This window comes from Sceloporus occidentalis, unplaced genomic scaffold, assembly GCF_023333645.1.
Source record: "Sceloporus occidentalis isolate IW3139 unplaced genomic scaffold, rSceOcc1.0.p SCAF_3, whole genome shotgun sequence".
NCBI classification, from domain to species: domain Eukaryota; kingdom Metazoa; phylum Chordata; class Lepidosauria; order Squamata; family Phrynosomatidae; genus Sceloporus; species Sceloporus occidentalis.
The window spans coordinates 201495333-201516637 of NW_028316983.1; the positions used below are offsets into that span (position 1 = coordinate 201495333).

A 21305-nucleotide genomic window follows, 5' to 3' on the forward strand; every position below is an offset into this window, starting at 1 on the left:
GATTGTAAGAAGGTCCTGCAGGGAGTTATTCATCGGCCAGGCGTCACCTTAGCCGATTACATCCGAGCATGTGCAGAAGTTGGTAGTCAAAACTACGCCATGAAACTCCTTGCAGGGGCAATTCAAAAGGGAAATAGGCCCACCGGGAACTGCTTTAATTGCAAAAAGCCAGGCCACTTTAAGTCAGAGTGCAGGGCGCCCGGCGGGGGGGCCACCAAAGGCAAGAAAGGCCACGGTGCCAAGCCCACAAAGAAATGTCCACACTGCGGCAAGGGCTACCACTGGGCTAACCAGTGTCGCTCTAACCCATTGCCAACTGCACCGCAGCCGCAGGGAAACTGACCAGCGGGCGTGCTCCTAGCCCGGAAAAAGAGGGGGCTAAAACTACATGCATAGATTTAAAATTCATGGAATCCAGGGAGGCTGTCAGGTTCTCTCTGTCAGTGTGCGGTGTGAAACCCAGATACCTCCGCTCGCTGTGGGGCTGGTCCTTCCCAAATTGGCTGCCTCTGAAAGGGGATTGCATGTCATCCCTAAAACTGTCTCACCAGGGGACGTACAACTCCTCACAGTTCAGTTATGGTCCCACATGCCTTTCAAAACACAAATAGGAGACTCCTGGGCGCATATGGTAATTCTCCCCTGCCATCCCCCTGCCTCATCACCGCTGATCGACAATGCGTTGGTCACAGCGGTGATTGCCCTGTCCCCGGGTAGCCGGCCCACACAGAAGCTAAGGTTGAACAATGTTTTGTTCCAGGGCCTGTTGGACACGGGGGCTGACGTGTCAGTCATCAGCCAGGACCAGTGGCCTCCCTCCTGGCCATTGGAAGCTGCGCCCACTGTTCAAGGCGTGGGAGGTCAGCAAATAGCACGTCAGAGTGCCCAGTGGGTCGCCATAGCCCTAGACTCGGACCCAACGAACATCAAAGGGTACGTTAAACCCTATGTTCTTCCTTTGCAAATAAACTTGTGGGGAAGAGACATATTGGAACAGCTTAATGCCACTCTAAACATCCCTGAGTAACCCCGAGTAGAATGTCTGCTCAAGCTATTAGTCTGACATGGAAAACTGATAAGCCCGTTTGGATAGATCAATGGCCCCTTTCAGTAGAAAAGCTTGCGGCCTTAGAACAACTAGTACAAGAACAGCTAGATGCTAAACATATCATTCCAACTACTAGTCCCTACAACACCCCTGTGTTTGTTATAAAGAAAAAAATCAGGAAAATGGCGGTTCTTACATGACCTCCGGGCTATTAATGCCATCATTGAACCAATGGGCCCACTCCAGTGTGGCTTACCTAACCCCAATTTACTGCCCCGAGACTATGAGCTGGCAGTGATTGATCTGAAAGACTGCTTCTTCTCCATTCCATTAATGGAAAAGGACTGGAAATACTTTGCCTTCTCTATTCCTGTCCTAAATAATAGCCGACCTACTAAAAGATATTGTTGGAAGGTCCTCCCACAAGGCATGTTGAACTCTCCAACCATTTGTCAGACCTATGTAGACCAAGCACTCCAACCCTTTCGTATTAAATTTCCTCATTTGAAAGTCTACCATTATATGGACGACATATTGATCTGTGGCAAAATTCTCCCTTCCAATTGGATGTCAGAGCTTCAAAGCACTCTGGAAGCTAGTGGCTTGAAAATAGTACCTGAAAAGGTCCAACTGCAACCACCTTTCCAATACTTAGGTCACAAAGTTACGAGTGCAATGACTCATCCGGTCATTCCAAAAATTGCCATTCCCGAGACCTTGACCTACATTAACCTACAGGAGTTACTAGGTCATATTAATTGGGTTAGACCCTATATCTGCCTCCCCACGGAGACTTTACAAGCCTTATTTTCACTCTTGAGAAAGCCTACTCATCCATCTGAAAGGGTCACACTGACCGCAGCACACAAACAGACTCTCCAAATAGTGGAACAGGCCTTGGCTGCGAGGTGGACAGATCGAGTGCAGGGCACTCTCCCTGTCTGCCTCGCTATTCTGAAACAACTTCACACAAAGCAACCCACTGCTGCCATCTATCAAAATGCAGGCAGACAAACGTACATTCTAGAATGGCTCTATTTAAACACTAATTTGACCAGTACTGTTACCACTGTCACAGAACAGGTTGCCCTGCTAGTCCAGAAGGGCCGGACTCGAGTTCTTCAGTTGGTAGGCACAGATGTGCAAACCATAATAATTCCCTGGCCTTTACAACAGTGGGAGCATTTATATTCACAGTCACAAAATCTACAAATTGCTTTAGAGGGGTTTGTTGGACACATTGATTGCCATTATCCAAAAGACGCCAGGCTGCAGTTGTTTTCTACTGTACCTATTCTGTTGCGATCGCCTCTGGTTTTGCAGCCTCTCCCCAACGCATTGACCGTCTTCACTGACGGCAGCCCCACAAGAGGAGTTGTGACATGGCATGACTCCAAATGGCATGCCATCTTTACACCCCCACAAAAGTCGGCACAAAGAGCCGAACTGGCAGCGGTAATTCTAGCTTTAAAAACATTTCCCCATATCCCTATCAACTTAATTGTTGACAGCATTTATGTTACTGGCTTAGTGCAAAGACTTCCTAATGGCTATATCTCCTGGAAAATGGACGATAACCTTTTTGCCCTTTTATGGACCCTCCAGGCCCTCTTAGAAAAGAGATTGTCGCCACTCTTCGTGGCCCATATTAGAAGCCACCAACCTATGCCTGGGCTTCTCACTGATGGCAATGCCCGAGCAGATCAAGCCCTCCGCTCCCTATACCCTATTACTGACCCCATTGCCAGTCATGAGCTATATCATCAAAATGCTCGCTCCTTGGCCAAGCAGTTCAACCTCCCTTTAACAGAAGCACAGGCAATTGTACAGCAGTGTCCTCAATGTTCCTTCTATAGGCCTGCCCCATTAGTGGGAGTCAACCCACGCGGGCTAGCGGCCAATGATTTATGGCAGCTCGATGTCACTCACTTTCCCCCATTTGGGAAATGGTCTAAAATACATGTTACAGTTGATACCTATTCTGGGTTCATATGGGCTACCCCTCAATCCTCTGAGACTGCCTCGAGAGCAGTAAATCACATGGTGAGATGCATGGCAGTTATGGGTACCCCATCTGCCTTAAAAACAGATAATGGACCCGCCTTTTGCTTTTCCGCCTTTGCGGAATTTCTAACCCGACATGCAATCAAGCATACCTTTGGCATTCCCTATAACTCCACGGGACAAGCCATTGTGGAGCGCGCCAACTCCACCTTAAAACAACATCTTGCTAAACAGAACAAAAAGGAGGGGCTACTCCCCCACCTGCCAGAGATTGAACAACAACTGGCCACAGCACTGTTCACCATAAATCATTTAAATTTATCCTTAAATACAGCCACTAACCAGTATTTTTCTCAAGTTGAAAAACACTTCCGCTCTGCAGGTCCTCTCCCACGGCCGTTGGTGAGGTATCGCATCCTGCCTGGGAAAGATTGGAGTGCCCCTGTACAACTCATCACCTGGGGCTGAGGTTACGCTGCTGTCCAGACACCCGAAGGGCCAGTGTGGGTGCCTGCAAAATACGTCAAGCCTCATGTCGTGGCACGGGGGACTGAAGAATCCCATACCGAGCTTCAACATCAACCTGGCAGGGACCAAGACCAGCATGCAAAGCCGGAAAAGAGGACCGGGGGCCCAACCCCCTCCTGTGACCTGGGGAATGATTAAAAACTTAAGCCAGCAGGCCACCAACGTCATGGAGAAGGAAGACAAAGAAAAGACTCCTGAGAACTTTACACTGGCACTAATAGCAAGCCTGAATGCTAACTCTTTGTGTCTTCTCATGACCTTTGGCATACTAGTGGGAGTGGCGGGGGGTCAAAGTACCTTTGCTTCAAATCAGAATATTTGGGAAACCTTTGCGCTATCCATTAACCAGACCTCCTTTTGCCTGTCGCAACAACACTCAACAGGGGAGGCGTTAAGTACGTGTCTCATTCCTGTGTGTCACTCCTCCCAGGATATCCAGAATGACACATGGTTTTACACTGATCTCCCAGCTAATCATTCACTTAGAAATTTGCAGTACCAGTATCATAATTGGGGAAAACAGCATAAGCGCTTGTTCCCTCTAGCCATGCACCTGCAGACACCCACTGTTGCATCCCACAATGCCACTTGTGCTAGGATGACAAACTGCACAGACAAGTCCTGTGTCCACCTGGGCAGCAGCCACAAGCTTAATTGCTCAGCCCAAGTTAATATTTCATACATCTATAAGTATGTGGAACTGCCAAAAGGATGGTTCTGGACTTGCTCAGGTTACACATTCAATTATATCCCTGCAAATTTAACGGATGGTACATTATGTTGTCTGAGCCGATTAACCCTCCTACTGCCCCCACGGGAGGTGGGAGTTGGAAATCGGCGAGACAGGCGTTCCGCAGGCCTGCACACGCTGGATGAATCCTGTGATTCCAGTGTGAAAGTTATGTCCCCCGGTGAATATCTATCTCTAGGAATATCCATTGTAGGGGTCCCTGGACTCGCTGTTGGTAATGCAAAAACTATCGGGAAACTAGCTTGCTGGGCTGTCAAGAGCTTGAACACCACCTCTACTGCTATTAGTCTGTTGAACCAAGAACAATCAGAATTAAGACATGGGTTACTTCAAAATAGGGCTGCCATAGATTACCTCCTACTACTCCAACATAAAGAATGTGATGAAGTAGTGGGCTTGGAAGGAATGTGTTGCTTCAATGTTACTGACAATAGACAAAAAATAGATAGGCAGCTGAAAACCATGAAAGAACTTGCCCAGAGCATAAGAGAGTCCAGCCTTGCGGATTGGTGGGAGGGATTGTGGAGCTGGCTACCCACTGGCTGGGCACGCACGTTGGTTCAGTACTGTATCCTTGCATTTTTCCTTTTCATTATCCTTTGCTGTCTCATCCAATGTATTCCTACCTTGTGCACTATGCTTTCGCGAAGGGTAATGACGGCCGCAGAAAAGCAGCGATTCGCAGGATATGTATACCAGCTCATAAAAAACAAATAAGAGGGAGATGTGGCAACCTCATGGGCAAAACCGTGGGGTTGCGACCTCTCTCTGGATAGCAATGCTCATCAAGATTAAGGCGTGGCAGTTCTACTGGCAAACCATAGGACTTCGACCCTTTCTCAAGATGACAATGCTTTATCCATAATCTGATAGGTAAGTCCATGCTGACTTAGCTGGTCTTCACATCCTGCTTCCACTGCAAAAGGGCACGTAAACTAGCAAATGATTGTAAGACAAACAACGGATTAATGTAAGCAAAATGACAATAAAAGGCCCAGCCAAAAACCTGGCTGGAGAGGCTTGTGAACCGCACTCTCGTCTCTGCGTCTCCTTGCCGCGACACCTGCTAAAGGCCTCCATGTAGAAAGTGTTAATTGGCTGCCACACCTTCAACACCCAGAAGACTTGAATTCTGTCTTACCTTATTCTTTTTGATCAGGTTTTATACAATATTAGCAAACACCAGGATATTTCACCAGTCATACAAGACCAGGCATTTATGCAGTAAACAGTTCCAGATCTTACAGCCATGGCATGGATTATTTCCAAGGTTAAAACTAAAGAAATTACTTCTTATCATAGCCGAGAATTCTTTTTTCAAAAAATAAAAATAACGTTGTTGTTGTTGTTGTTGTTGTTGTTGTGTGCCTTCAAGTCATTCCCAACTTATGGCAGCCTATCATGGGTTTTTCTTTGCAAGATTTCTCAAGATTTGGGTGATCTTGAGAAAGTCACATCTTTTTGCCATTGCCTTCCCCTGAGGCTGAAAAGATGTGACTTTCTCAAGATCACCCAGTGGGTTTCATGACCAGGCTGTGAATCGAACCCTGGTCTCCAGAATAGTAGTCCAGCACTCAAACTATTGCACCATGCTGGCTCGCAGAGTAACACATTAGCATTAGTATTTTTTAAACATCATTTATAACTTAATGAGGAATACATTATTAACACTTTACTTATTTCTATATTACTGCTGTTGCTGCTATTTCTTACCAGAATATAGAATCATAGAATCGTAGAGTTGAAAGAGACCACAAGGGTCATCCAGTCCAACCCCCTGCCATGCAGGAAATCTCAGTCAAAGCATACCCGACAGATAGTTTAAAATCACAAATGGCAAAAAGCAGTGTTTTAGAAGTAAATGTTACTCATTACACTAACCCCCCCCCAAAAAAAAACACCAATAGAGTTGGTTTTTACATTAATTTGTTAAAAATAAAATTTTACCCTACAAGATAATATATTGCAGCTGAAGTTGTTACTCTTAATGCATTTTTTCCAAGCTCTGAGCATGGCATCCTTGGTTCAGAAAGATTTGCTGTATAGTTAAATGAAACAGTTTATTTTCAAGTGATGCTTTCATTGTGAGAATTTTTATTTTTCAGTCAGACAGAAAGGTAGTCAGGACATAGGATGCTCTGCTTCAGCTAGAAGACCCTGAGTTTTGTTTAGAATAAAATATTGCAGAAGTGCTTCTCACTAACTCACTAGCTGTAAATGAGAGGCAATTGAGATCATACTTCAAGGGGAAACAAAGCTCATGTGATTCACCTGAACATTGCACAAACTCCAAATATATAAAAAAAGTTAGTTCATCACAAATACTATACATAATAAAACATGCAATATTTATTTTACATTTTCAATGTGCAGTTTCATGTTTCTGTTGCCACATAGACTATAGAAGGAATGAATGTGCGTGCACTTTAACAACATCTGTCATGTCAGACAAATCTGATCTCCTTTTTTGATAAAATTACCAGCTTGATAGATGAAGGGAATGGTGTGGATATAGTATATCTTGATTTCAGTAAAGACTTTGACAAGGTTCCACATGACATTCTTGCAAACAAGTTTGTAATACTGTATGTGGGCTAGACAAGATAACTGTTAAGTTGTATTTGTAATTGGTTGTCCAGCCGAACCCAAAGGGTGCTCAACAATAGCTCCTTTTCATTCTGGAGAGAAGTGACCAGTGGGAACCCACAGGGGTCTGTCCTGGGCCCAGTGCTATTCAACATCTTTATCAATGACTTGGATTGAGGACATATTTATCAAATTTGCAGATGACACCAAATTAGGAGCCTAATACTCCAGAGGACAGGATCAAAATTCAAAATGACCTGAATATACTGGAAAGCTGGGCCAAAGCTAACAAAATTTGATCTAATTTGGAAAAGCGGTATATAAATAAACATTATTATTATTATTATTATTATTATTATTATTATTAAAATGAAATTCAGTACAGAGAAATGTAAGGTACTGCACTTAGGACAGAAAAATGAAATGCACAGATATAGGATGGGGGACACTTGGCTTAAGGAGACTACGTGTGAAAGGGATCTAGGAATACAAGTAAACCACAAATTGAACATGAGTCAACAGTGCGATGTGGCAGCTTAAGAAGCCAATGCAATTTTAGGCTGCATCAATAGAAGAATAGTGCCTAAATCAAGGGAACTAATAGTGCCACTGTATTCTGCTTTGGTCAGGCCCCACCTGGAATATTGTGTCCAGTTCTGGGCACTACAATTTAAAAAGGACATTGAAAAACTGGAGCGTGTCCAAAGGAGGACGACTAAAATAGTGAAGGCTCTGGAACCCATGCCCTATGAGGAACGGCTTAGGGAGCTGGGGATGTTTAGCCTGGAGAAGAGAAGGTCAAGAGGTGATATGATAGCCCTGTTTAAATACTTGAAGGGATGTCATATTGAGGAGGGAGCTAGCTTGTTTACTGCTGCTCCAGAAAACATGACCTGGATCAGTGGATATAAGCTCCAGGAAAAGAGATTCCACCTCAACATTAGGAGGAACTTCCTGACAGTAAGGGCTGTTCGACAGTTGAACACACTCCCTCGGAGTGTGGTGGAGTCTCCCTCCTTGGAGGTCTTTAAACAGAGGCTGGATGGTCATCTATTGAGGATGCTTTGATTGTGATTTCCTGCATGGCAGGGGGTTGGACTGGATGGTCTCTTCCAACTCTATGATTCTATGATATAGAATCAGATTGGGAGCCATCTAGTAAATAATTATATATATGTGTGTGTGTGTGTGTGTGTGTGTGTGTGTATATATATATATATATATATATATATTACTGATGAATTTGCAATAACAACAATAATAAGAAAAGTGCAAAAATTTGTAAGACTTTGCTCAAAAGGAAAATGTTCTGTATTCTGAAATTTTAAAACTGACTTCAAAAGAGTTGAACGATTTTCTTGAATCTGTGACACCGTTACAACATTTTAATAAGGATTAACAATCAAAAGTAAAAGAAATAGTAAGAATAATATAGAAAAGCTGTTCCCCATCATAACCAGTAGTAGCTTTTCACAGCTGGAACCATTTCTAGGCAATAAGAGCAGCCCAGGCTTCTTCCTTGTTTCCTAGTCAGTCTTACCAGGGGAAGGAGCATAATAGAATATTGCTACAGAATAGTGAAAAGAGAAGTAAGCAAACAAGCTATAAATCTTCTTCCTTCCCCTTTTTTGTCCCCCCCCCCAAGAGAAATGTACATTTAGAGTTTCTGTGCCTTTTGCATATTAGTCTGGTTTTGTTTCCTGAGGGTGGATTTTAAGTGGTTTTATCCTGAATGATAACCAAATGGCTTTGAAAATTTCTTGTTACAGGATCAGAATAAAGGAGTGCCTACATTTTATCAAAGTGTTTTGCTGTGATAAAAGCTCATATTGGTGCTGTAATTAGGCATTACATACAACTTAATATTTTTAAAATTGGGTTGTGTTATAAGAAAACCCTAATAGGATTTTTTGCCTTGTGTGAATCTAAACATACTTCTTCATTTCATTGCTTGGCCATAAAATGTTGTGACTTTTCACCCGTAAGGGTAGTTGTTCAATGAAATTTACAGGAAGAATTTCTATTTATTTATTTATTTTTGGTGAAAGGACTGGTACCAGAAGCAAATAGAAGGCTAAGGATTTGTTAATTCCAAATACATCATCAGTATCCATTATCAGGAGCCAGCAAGGTGTAGTGTTTTGAGCATTGGACCAGGACACTGGAGCCCAGGGTTTGAATCCCAGCGCAACCATGGAAAGCCACTGGGTGACTTTGGGAAACTCACACTCTCCCGGCCTCAGAGGAGGGCAATAGCAACCCCCCTCTGAAGAAACTTGCCAAGAAACTGCAATGATAGGTTTGCCTTAGAGTTGCTATACATTGAAAACAACTTGAAGGTACACAACAACAACAACAACAACAACAACATCCAACTATATTTATGGAACTATTGCAAGGCCTGCTGGATTAGCAAATGCATGCTTTCCAAGTTAGTGCAATAGTGGTAATGTGTTGTGCAGCTAGTTGTAAAGCTTTTCCACAAAGTTGCTAGATACTTGGCAATATGCTGCAACTGCAGTCCTGAACATCAAAAAGAGGTAAAGGTGTCTCAGATTTCTGTGGATAAACGGTGGAAAAACATAATGGCCAGAATTCTCTAGGTGGCTTATGATGGTATAACCCCTGGCTCCTTTTTGCTCCTGGAAAGGGCACTGTATCCGCCACGCTGTGGCTTTATGGCGCTCCTTTGGTTCTGCATCATCTAAACACAGTGCGACAGGAGAACCGTCACACTGCATGCCGTGTGGTGTGGCGTGCTCCATCACACCACCATGGGGGCATGCATTGTGCCTCCAGGCCAGCCTTAATGGCTAGTCTGCATAGGCCCTCAGTCACTAGTGCTGTAGCCCTGCTGTCAGAATAGAACTGCTAAAGGCTACTAGCATCTCCTTTTTCTTCCATTCTAGAAGCCAGGGAGATACTTTGCTCTGCAGCACTCCCAAGAGTGTAAGAGAACAAAGGATCTCTTCTGTTCTTGTACAAGCAAAACTAATGCTTCAAAAGGCAAGGCATGAGCTTACTAGGCCCCAAATATTTGGGCAAATAGCCAGGTTTTAACTTTGTCCTGGAAAAAAAAGGACAGTGTTGTTGTGACTACCTCAGAAGGTAAGGCATTCCATCACCAAAGCACTAGAGCCAAGAAACACCTCTGCTGTATCTAAATATGATGCTGTGCTTTCAATGGTAGAAAGTTGTCTATCTCTGCCATAAGACATTTCTCAGTTCCAGTTTTAATGGCAGTTAGTTAACTCTGATTTAGGTTCAGACATGCTTATACCTGAGAATAACCTATATTTAGCAGAAACTGGGGATCTTTTTCTTATAGAGTATTGCTCAAGCAGATGCACAAACAGGTTCTCTAGGTATTCTTGATTTCTGACAGCCCTCAAGCTCTCCTAGAAAATTAACCACTTCCAGTGCGGTTGTATCTGGGCAACTACAAATCACACAGTTGGCTACTATATAGAAGAGTGGTTGCCTATTCTTCATGGGTGGTCTCTTGGGAGGGGAGGGAATCTGTTCTGTAATATCAGTGAAGCACAGTATATGGTGAAAATATCACCTTTAATCTCTGATCCTATAATTATTTGTGCCACACCTTATTTGATCTTAATAACTAAACTGACAACAGTCTGCTACCTGCTTCCAATATTTTATTATTGCAGAGTTTCCTGAACACTTGGTTTGGAGGCACAATATGTTCCTTCATTTGAAGCTGTTCCTGCACATTCTAACAAGAAATTCTCTGTATTTTTACTGTGCCAATTATTAGAACTTCACTGCTTTCAAGGCAAGTTCAGACATCAGTTCCCCCGTGTAAGTGCCTATGAAAAGCTTTCCCCTGTGGTAACACTTAATGTGGCAGTGATAACGTCTAAAGACATCTTACAATGTGTGGCTGCTTGAACACATGCTGTTCCAGTACTGCTGATAGGGCATGCCAGCCCTACATGGCCAAGGAAAACCTGTTTTAGATGTTACTTCAAGTTGACTGAGTGCCATAACAGGAAAGAAGTTTTAAGAAGTACACCTATAACTGGGGTTGATTAGGGATGCTGGCAAAGTTCATTTCTGAGTCTGGAGTGGAAATGGATTTTGAAAGCTCTTAAAAATCCACTTCAAATGAAAGCTCATATTTCATGGGTCACTGAGCCTAGGCATACCAATATGCTTTGTGTCAGCCTGGCAGGATACCAAGTCAGCATATGTGGAAAGACTCCTTCCTTCCTTCCTTCCTTCCTTCCTTCCTTCCTTCCTTCCTTCCTTCCTTCCTTAGCATGTGGCTACCATTTCTGCCACCTTTGTCCAGCCAAGTAAGTCCTTACATGTTTAGTATAGTAAGAAGTTGACAAGAAGGATGCTTTGAAAATCCAGGAGGACTAGTGGAAAGGGATTTCATTTTTCAAAGCTTAACTTAAATCAGAACTCACTTAGGGGCAAAACAGATGGCCTCTTTGCAGCAACTTCCCGGTGGCTTGGGGGCATGCTGTTTAGACAACGCATGCCTCCAAGCTGCCTGCATCACCACATAGCGGGCAGCTTTGTGACGCACCAGCGGCACAGCGTTTATACGCCGCATGCCACAGGAGTGCCACAAAGCCACGACAGTGGTGGAAAAGCAGGCTTTTTGCCGGCTCAAAAAGAAGCTTTTTGCTTCTTCTTTTTGGACCAGCAAAAAGCCGGATTGGCACCGCAGTGTGTGGTTGCTGCAGCCCCGTCCAGCGATCAAAGGGGTGGCATCAAGCTACCTCTTCAGGGCTGTCTGTCTCAGCCCTTAGTTACCTTCCAGATCAGTCCATGCAGAGTGGGAAGGGGCGTGTTCATCTCTCTCGTATGAACAATATTTGGACAATTATTTACACATTGGCTGGCATCCTATTAGTACCATTTGTTGTTGATGTGTCCCTTCAAGCCATTCTGATGTATGACAATCCTAAAGTGAACCTATTACAGGATTTTCTGGGGCTGAGAGTATGTGACTCACCCAAGATCACCCAGTGGGTTTTCATGTTCATAATATCATAATATCGCTTTCATGGCCATAATCATGATCCACAGAGTTGTAGTCCAGTGCTGTAACCACTACACCCTTGGCTCTCATTAGTAATATACACAAGCATAAATTTCATCACAGGTGCATGTGGAGTGAATTTTTTGACAGTTGGTAATAATGTTATCCAGTTGATAGGGACATAAGTGGAGTTGTACATGTGGGGCAATCCTGCATGTAGTAGCATATTAAAGTGCACAGAGTAGGATGTGAATGCACATTGTATGTGTTGTCTTTGCATATTATGCATTGCAATTACACAATGAGTTCTCAGCCATGCATATTGACCAGAGTCAATATAGAAGTTTCATAAAATAACTCTGCTGGCAGATGTTTGTGATATGCTGAAGCAATGTGGGATCTTGGTCACTGTGATTTGATCTACCTTCTATCATCTTGTAACTAAATATTTAACAAAAGGTAGTCAGTGTCTTGCATTTATCCATTTATGGGCTGCTTTTGATTTTATAAATAGATGATGTCTGTGAGTTACACTGTTAAATACAGTCAGCCCTTTGTATTCCAGACTGCCCCCCCCCCATAAGAAAAAATGCAGGACCTGAAGTCCCAATGTCCCCAATGACAGCACAACATGCAGCTGATAGTGTGGCCTCTGCATGTGCCTCCATTGAGAACAATAGGGCTTGCTTGTCCATGGATGCTCAGAACCACAGATGGCAAGACCCCATGCACAGTGTAAAACTAAGGGTGCATCTGCATTGCAGAAGTAATGCATTGACACTGCCTTAACTGCCATGCTCCATCTTATGGATTCCTGGGATTTGTAGTTTGGTGTGGCACCAAAGCTATCTGGCAGGGAAGGCTAAATCTCACAAAACTACAAATTCCAGAATTCCATAGCATTGACCCATGGAAGTTAGAGTGGTCTCAAGCGGCATTATTTCTGTAGTGCAGATGCAGCCTAAGACGTTTATTCTTAATGAAAGAATGCATGTTTGCAGGTCCATGCTGATTCAAACCTGGCCCTTACAATTATGAGTCTAACATATACATGAGTACAGCAAGGCTAATGTTGGACTACTTTGTTCCAGTTTCTATATTAATGCTATTGCTGAATCTTTACCATTAGAATTACCACATGTCCAAAATTTTAAACAAAGCAGAAAACATTTTACTATGTTTAGATGACATGATGTCACTTTCAACATTAAAATTTGGTCTGAGAAGAATAAGACAGTTCAGCTTCTATTGTACAGGGAATGATCTGGTTAGCATAAGTTCAAAACCAGATATTTCTTGGCAAAATGAGAAAAGTATACAAATGGTTCATAAATCCAAGGAGTTAGAACAGGTCAAATCCTATTGTTATTTGGGTATAACTGTTTCAGCTCCAGTAACAACAAAAATGAATTGTATAGGTTGATACTATGAAAATTGGAGATAGTTCATGTACTTTTAATAGTTGTGTAGAACAGAGAATTTCAAGTGTTGCTTGTCTGACAGAAACTATAACTGAATTGCATGGCTCAGATACAATCTTTAATTAGACTACTGAATCTGAGACACCCAGGATCAATACATCAAATTGTAAATATATTCAGAATATATGTGATGTAGATAATAATGTTTGGTGCTGAAATTTAGGACCACAGAGATTTTACCAAAAATTGAAGGAGTTCAAGATCATTTCCTGTGCATAATAATAGGGGTGGCAAAATTAATCTCAGCTTATTTAGTTAGAGCAGAAATTGGTATGGAAACAATCACTGGTCAAATTTATGTCAGGATGGTAAACTATTGGAGAAGAGTAAACCAACTGATGGAAAACAGATGCCCAGGTTTTGTCTTAAAGAACAGACATCATATAACCTAGACAAGACTTGGCTACAAAAATTTTCAAGGAAACTATCCAAATTCCATTTCTCTTTGCAGTCTTTTTAATCCCATGGGGAAATGCTACAAGAAACAACACTGAACAAAGAGTGTGAATATTTATACCCAATTGTAACATAGCTGTTGTCCTATCTTCCAGTTCATCAAGGTGGCTGGAGGTATCAAATGACAGTAATAACATGAAGGTTATCATTGGTTCCACATGATAATGTAATAGACAAAAGGTTTCACATTTTTGTGTTGAACAAATGGACTATATGATGCAATCTGCCAAATTTCATAGTGTTGCTGTCCAGGAAAGACTGTGTGTCTGTGGAAAACCACTTTTGGAGGACCTAGGGCAGGCTTGCATGTCAGCTACATACTAACTTTTGAGATGTTCTTTAGATCCCTTTCTAAAGTAAAAGAAGATGTGCAGGAAACTGTACTTTTGGTGCAAGCAACTGCCAGTATGTCACTTGGAAGGTTGCTGTCTTTGAGGTAAGGGCTTCCAAGTGCAGTGTATTCAGTAAATGTGGATTCCATTTTGATAAACTGTCAGGGAGATATAAAAATATGAGTACTGTTCCTGACATAAATCTTAGGAAATTATTCTTTCTGCCTGTCAGTACTATTATGTGTTTTATCGGTATCCCCTCCCTTCACCATTAGTAATATTTTGTGCTTTATTGTAAGTAATATGTGTATTTACATTTTAACAATTCATCATCTTTATGTGAATCCTATTATTTCTGCCATGGTCCAATGGCTAATGCAATAACCATTTTATTAGTACATTGTGATTCATAGCTTACCTCTACACATAATCATGGGTTGCTTCTTAATATTACACTTTCCTTAAATGCGAGTGCCCATGTTGCAGGAACCTGTGTCTGTGTTGCAAGAGGTCTAGGAGTTAGTGCCCATTGGTGGTTTCTATGGCAGGGAATTTACTCCAGGACTTAGTCCAAACTGTACAAGTTATTGAAGGTGCTGAACATATTTTTGGTCACTTGCTGTTTGTTGTTGTTGTGTGCCTTCAACTCGTTTCTTACTTAGGTTCATTGGGTTTGCTTGGCAAGATTTGTTCAGAGGAGGTTTGCCATTGCCTTCCCTGGAGGCTGAGAGCAGGTGACTTGTCCAAGGTCAGCCAGTGGGTTTCATGGCTGAGCAAGAATTGAACTCTCATTTCTAGAGTTGCAGTTCAATTCTCTAACCACTATGCCACACTGGCAGTTTCACCATCCCAAGAATATGGAAGCCACCAGCTCCCAGAGAAAATTTCAAAGGGTTTTTTTTCATTCTCTTGTGAAACCCATTGATTTTTTCCTCTAAAAGTAGCAGAAATTGAATAAGTATTACAAATGAACAAATAAGTACTATTTCGGTATTGCAGCAAGTAATAGTAATAGGGCACTTTCCCCTCTTAAATGGGGTTCATCAGAGATGCATGTCTCAGCAATCAAACTTGCAAATGCTGTGACAAACAAAACACTTCTAGATACATGGCAAATGTATTGCCTAGTTTGTCCCTAAAACTATCAACTTCAAATTTATAGATGTACATCCTAGTAAGAAGTCTATGCTAGCACCAAATCCCAACAATTTGCATGTGCAGATTTTCTTTCACAGGAGTATGTTTGTGTTGAGGGGGACTGTAGTCCAATACATTGCTGTGATTTATGAACTGCTGGGGAGTTACATTTTCTTTAGTGATCATCTATGCTATTAACTCACTTGGTGGTGGTACTACTCTCCAAGCATGAAGTTCATTAATCTCTGAAGAATGCAAATCCCTTTATTTGGACCAAATCTGGATTAATTTGTCAAGCCATGCAGACAGAACAAGCCGTTCTCCTTTGTGTGGGGACTAGTGATTAGATCTGTATGTTGTTCTTGTTGTTGTTGGGTGGGAGTAAGGTGTCCTAATCAGTGTCTTTATACAGCAATAATAAATATTATAACCTCCTTTGCTTTATGTTTCTCGAGCTGTGCAATCTGTCAGCCAGTTTATCTTCACTAATTAGGCTAAGGGCTTGGGGGATTTATGTACTGTAACTACTTAGTCTCTTTCTCTTGATAAGCACTGTGTTTACATTCCCGAATTGCTACCACTAATATACTTTGTGAATTTTTATTTAAACATATAACAATGCTATAGCTGAGATTCTTCCATTTTAAAATATCTGTCTAGTTTGAGTGAAATAGCAATTGTCATCTCTTTGAATTGCACAACTAATCATGTTACTTTTGTGATAAAATGCTTATGGTTGTGGCTGTTCTCATACTAAAGTTCATTGTCAAAGCCATTCCCCTATCATCACTGCATAATATTGAAGGCTCTGCCCACAATGAGATGGATACAGACTGTCTGTTTCGTAACTGAAAGGCCTGCCTATAATTATGGAATGTAGCAGAGGCTCCCCGTGATTAGGAGCTATATCTTATACAGTAGAAATTGCTATTTTGGGTGTATATAATTTTTTTTTATCTATAAATAAATATGACATATGAGGTTTACAGCAGGAATGGAATAGAAAATGGAAATATCCAGTTTTCAGTAATCGATGGCCATTGGTCTTAAAATCGATAACTGGTAAGACTATAGGTCTCTGACTACATCTTATATAGCAGAAATTGCTCTTTTGGGTATGCTGGTTGAATTATGGAATTGGAGATTATCAGACGAGGGACATCCAGTCATGTTCCTGTCCTTCCTGTGTGATCATGGGAAGGACTTTCAGACAGGATTTGCGCTTCTCCCATTTGGGAAGCACAAATGATGGCAATTGTATAACAGGCTTTTAGATGAAGTCACGCAGATCCTGTCAGTCTCCTGCCATTAACCTGTCATTAATGCGTCATTGGCTGGCATTTTGCATGAACTGAAGTTCATGTTAATGCAATACTGCTTTAATGACAGCTTTATGGTGGGATCAGCACTATGACTTGAAAGCCTTTTGCACCATCACAGTCACAGACAGGTTAAGAATGGGATAAGGATGAGGGGAGCAATCCTGTCCCTATCCCAGGTTAAGAATGGGATAAGGATGAGGGGAGCAATCCTGTCCCTATCCCACCCCCGTGTGAAAATCTCCATAGAGTTGGAACAGACTACAAGAGCCATCCAGTCCAACCCCCTGACAGGCAGGAATAAAAGCACCCCTGACAGATGGCCATCCAGCTTCTGTTTAAAAACTTCTGAAGAAGGAGACTCCACCATACTCTGAGGGAGTGTGTTCTACTGCCAAACAGCTCTTACTGTCAGGAAGTTCCTCCTAAAGATTAGGTGGAGTCTCTTTTCCTGTAGTTTGCATCCATTGATACATGTCTTAGTCCCTGGAGCAGCAGAAAACAAGCTGGTAAAAAACAAAGCAAGTAAAAATTGAGTTTTATTGATTTTTTAAAAAATGAACGCTGTAATCTACTGCACAGTGATATAAAATACACTTCACCTATCTCATCATCTCACACTCACAAGTAGAAAACAAGGCCACAGCTTGAGAATTACCATGAGTTAATATTTTCCTTCTCTTGGAGGCTATCCATAAATTACTATAAAAGTAATTTTAAAATTATAGCTACACTGCCAAAGAATGACATTAATACTCATTAAAACATTAAAATTGTTATAGGGGCTTAGTGCCTTCTTAACTGGAAGCATTTGTCTAGTTATTGCAACTAGTTGCTGCCAAGTGTTGGTCCTTGCTTATAACCTTCTTCATTTGACCATCTTCCAATACAGTCAATAATAATAATAATAATAATAATAATAATAATAATAATAATAATAATTTGTATTTCCTGCCTCTCCCTACTGATGTGTCCAGTCCAAGTAGACAAGTAGGCAGACTCTCTGGAAACAGCCAGTTCTTTTTTCTAGGGCTGATGAATGCTATTTGAGCACCTATCATCTTATGCTTGTTGTGTGTGCGTGTGCATGCACACGTTTAAGCTATGTAATTATCTGAAAAATTCTTAGAGTTCTTGAAAAGTTCAGTTTCCTAGATATTGTCTCTTTCCTTAAAAATGTGAACAAACACTGTTTGAAGCTACCTTTGTGTGTGACAAAAAGGCTCTGTAGAAAGAAACTATTCTGTCTTGGATGTTGGACATACGGAAATGGATGTGGTTAGTGTATAAACACCTTCAGGTTATAAAGAGTGAACAATTAAATCCATGAATGATAATGAACAGATGCTTCCCTTGAACAAATGATTTTTCATACCAAACATAGGCTGACTTCAAGATTTTATCAGTTTTAAGAGTTTACCATTAAACTGAAAGATAAAAAACTCAACCTACCTTGACAGTATCCCATCTGGTTGTCGTCTGTTCTTGGTTTTTACCTTTTGCGAGTTGCTTGCTTATTCTGTTTAACTGAGCAATCCCACCACACACCACTTTGGGAAAACATAAAACAAAATGGACATGTGGCTTCTTTTCCGTCTGGCAATAAAGAACTAAAGCACAATAGCAAATATTCTTCATACCATGTTAATATTTGTTCAACACATGCTATTATAAGGCAAATACTACTCCTGGATAGAGAAAAACAACAGAGTCTTGTGGTCCCTTGAAGTGTGCAAAATCTATATGCAAGGAAGGGGTGGGGAATCAGTGAGCTAGCTTCTTCATTCTGTTGCTGTTATAATGCCTTCTAAGGTGTATCCATAGTGCAGAATTAAAGCAGTTTGACACCACTTTAACTGCCATGATTAGCCTACAGAATTCTGTAATTTGTATTTTGGTAAGTTATTCTGTCTGATCGCTCAGAGAGTTGTGATGCCTCACCAAACTACAAATCCCTGGATTCTGTAGGATAGAGTCAAAGTTGTGTCAGATTGCTTTAATTCTTCAGTGTGGTTACACCCCCAAAAGTAAACTATCTGCATTGGGAAGCCATATCTATCTGGGGCTTTTCATGCTACAGAATCACAGCACTGTGTTTTCAGTATAACTTGCATGGCTGCATTTTGGTTACTCAGTGAAATTAACTAACCAACCTTGGATACACTGAAGGTAGCCCACATTTATCAAAAAACAATCTCCACAGCTTTAGATTTTATCAACTGACATTCATTTAATCAAATTGGATCACAGTTATATGTAGTTGTGATAAAGGATTCCCCTCCATCTGTCCTGAATTTACAACAAATTAATTCCACTGGGTAACCAAGTTTCAATGTTTTGAGGAGGAGAATTATTTCCCCTCTCTTTTCTTTTTGGCTGAAAAAAAATGGCTGCCAAGGTGCAACCAAAGATCATGATTTGGGGGAGGGAAATTTTATATTGGTTGGGAATTAGGGCCAATGGTGCACAGTTGTTCTATTCCTACATTGATGAACAAATCCAGAAGGTGGTGCTGGGAGGCTACCATTCAGATTCTGAAACAGAACTGATTTAGGTTGATTCTGCCTTGTGTTTCTAGATTCTGTGTTTTGTATTTTACATTGGTGATTATTATAATTTAAAAGCTGCCTAGTACTTTTTAATTTCAGTGAAAGGACATAAAAGTGTAAATCTAAAAAGAAAGCATGCAATTTATTGCCACATGGTAATTGGTTTATATTACTTTACTTAAATAAATGGGGTGTATAAATAGATATATTACCACATTGTTTTTAACAAGATGTATTTTCATTTGTTTCTTTCTGGAGTGGGTCAAACATTTTCAATCTTGTGGAGCAATACTGTTGAATCTGAAGTTGATAGAAAGAAGGTATATGAATTAATTAATTAAATAATACCACCCCTTATGATCCTTTGAATATGCTATTCAGCATAATCTGAGAAGCATGAATATAAATATGTACAAGTCAAACAACATGGTTTCATTCCTATTGCAATGGAAATGCCATTATTGCACAATGCCCTCTACTTTTTGTGTGCCAGTAAAAGCATTGCCACAGATTTTGGGATAAGGAATGTATTTTGATGACTGACAATCTTCAGAAGGTCCAATTAATGCAGAATACTACTATGCTGTGCCGATTAAAGGAAAAATGGTGAGGGAAGCAAGCGACATTCTCTTTTTGCAGGACAATGGACCTGCTTGCAGGGCTGGCAAAATGATGCATGCATTTAAGAATTTGGAGTCTGAGTGCATAGAAAAATATCAACCCTGCGCACCAAATCTTGCTCCATCTGACTATTTCCTGTTTTCAGACCTTAAAAAGTCTGAAGGGAAGGAATTTTTTGGATGATTCCGAGGCAATAGGAGCAGCAGAGCAGTATTTCAGTGACTGGACATCCACATTTTTTTTGAAGGGCTAAAGAAACCTGAGAAATTATGTGCCAAGTGCATTGAACTTTGGGGTGAATATGTGAAATAGCTTGTAAGTTTCTTGCCTCTAAATCATTCCCATCTTGGTCAGGCTGAGAACTTTTCATCACCCCTTGTCTTGGTATAAAGGCACTGTCTACTGTTTTAGACCTAACACTGTTTTTGGCATGTGGAAATCAAGACATCAATAGAGCACTAATTCAGTGTATGAAACACAGTGTGAATTAGCAATTACCTAAGAGTTGCATATTTTATGTTGATCAGTTTCCATATAGATATCCTTTTTCATAATAGAAAATGAAGCATAACTAATATGAAGACAATCCACATGGCTGAGCATAAGTGATATTGATAGCAATAATAATGTGCAGCAGCAGCAGGCTGTCATGGTGCAGATCTGTTATATTTTTCCATTCATTGCTTGAGTTTATTATAACAAAGTTTGGTACAACTTGTTTAGTATCAGAGTTATCAAACAATAAGGGAAACAGAATCTTCCCCATCCTTAATAACCAAATAATTATAATCAGAGCTGGTGTGCAGTTCTACAGAGTGATACATTTAGAAATAAATGTAGAGTAAGAGGTAGGGAATTTCAGTTGTACCATAACACACATGTGTATGAAAACACTATTTTGATTTCCTGATAGGTCAAATCCTATAAATTACTCTTCTCCAAACTGGTGCTTTCTAGATGTTTTGAAGCACAACCCCCAGCGTGTCCAGAATGCATCGTGTGCTAACTGGGGATAATAGGTTTTGTGGTTTAACACATGTGGAGGGCACATAGTTGGGAAAAATTGCCATCTATGTTTACTTAGAAGTAAATCTCATGAAGCTGGAGTTCTTGTACTCTTGGATTACACTCTTATGCTTCAGGCTATCATTGATGTTGCAGTTTTTCACATTTTAATGTTATATAACTGCTTCACTTCTTGATGATTTTGATCATTTTTCCTTTTTCATGCATGTTACTCTTCATTTTAAAAGGCATTTTCTTAAGCACACCCTCAGGAAGCTTTTTGGGGGCTATTTTATCCACATTCAACTTTTTTTTTTAAATCACCACACAATTGATACCAAGAGCAGATTCCCTTCCATCAGAAATAGTAATGGTGGGTGAGTGGAATTTTTATGGGGAATGCTAGAACAGTGTGCATTTACTGTAATGCATAGTTTGATCCTATATCTGGTGTTCTTTTCTTGTGGGAAGATA

The 21305-nt window shown here is 41.0% G+C and overlaps 2 protein-coding genes across 2 annotated transcripts; both read left to right on the forward strand.

The window, feature by feature from the left end:
• Window positions 1-628: 628 nt before the first annotated feature.
• On the forward strand, window positions 629-1027 carry LOC149317356 (endogenous retrovirus group K member 10 Pro protein-like). The gene has a single exon (XM_089518370.1). The coding sequence runs from the start codon at window positions 629-631 to the stop codon at window positions 1025-1027; it is 399 nt and encodes a 132-aa protein (XP_089374496.1).
• Window positions 1028-3584: 2557 nt separating this feature from the next.
• Window positions 3585-5048, forward strand: LOC149317357 (uncharacterized). The gene has a single exon (XM_089518371.1). It carries the CDS (start codon window positions 3585-3587, stop codon window positions 5046-5048), a length of 1464 nt encoding a protein of 487 aa, XP_089374497.1.
• The last annotated feature ends 16257 nt before the right edge of the window (window positions 5049-21305 follow it).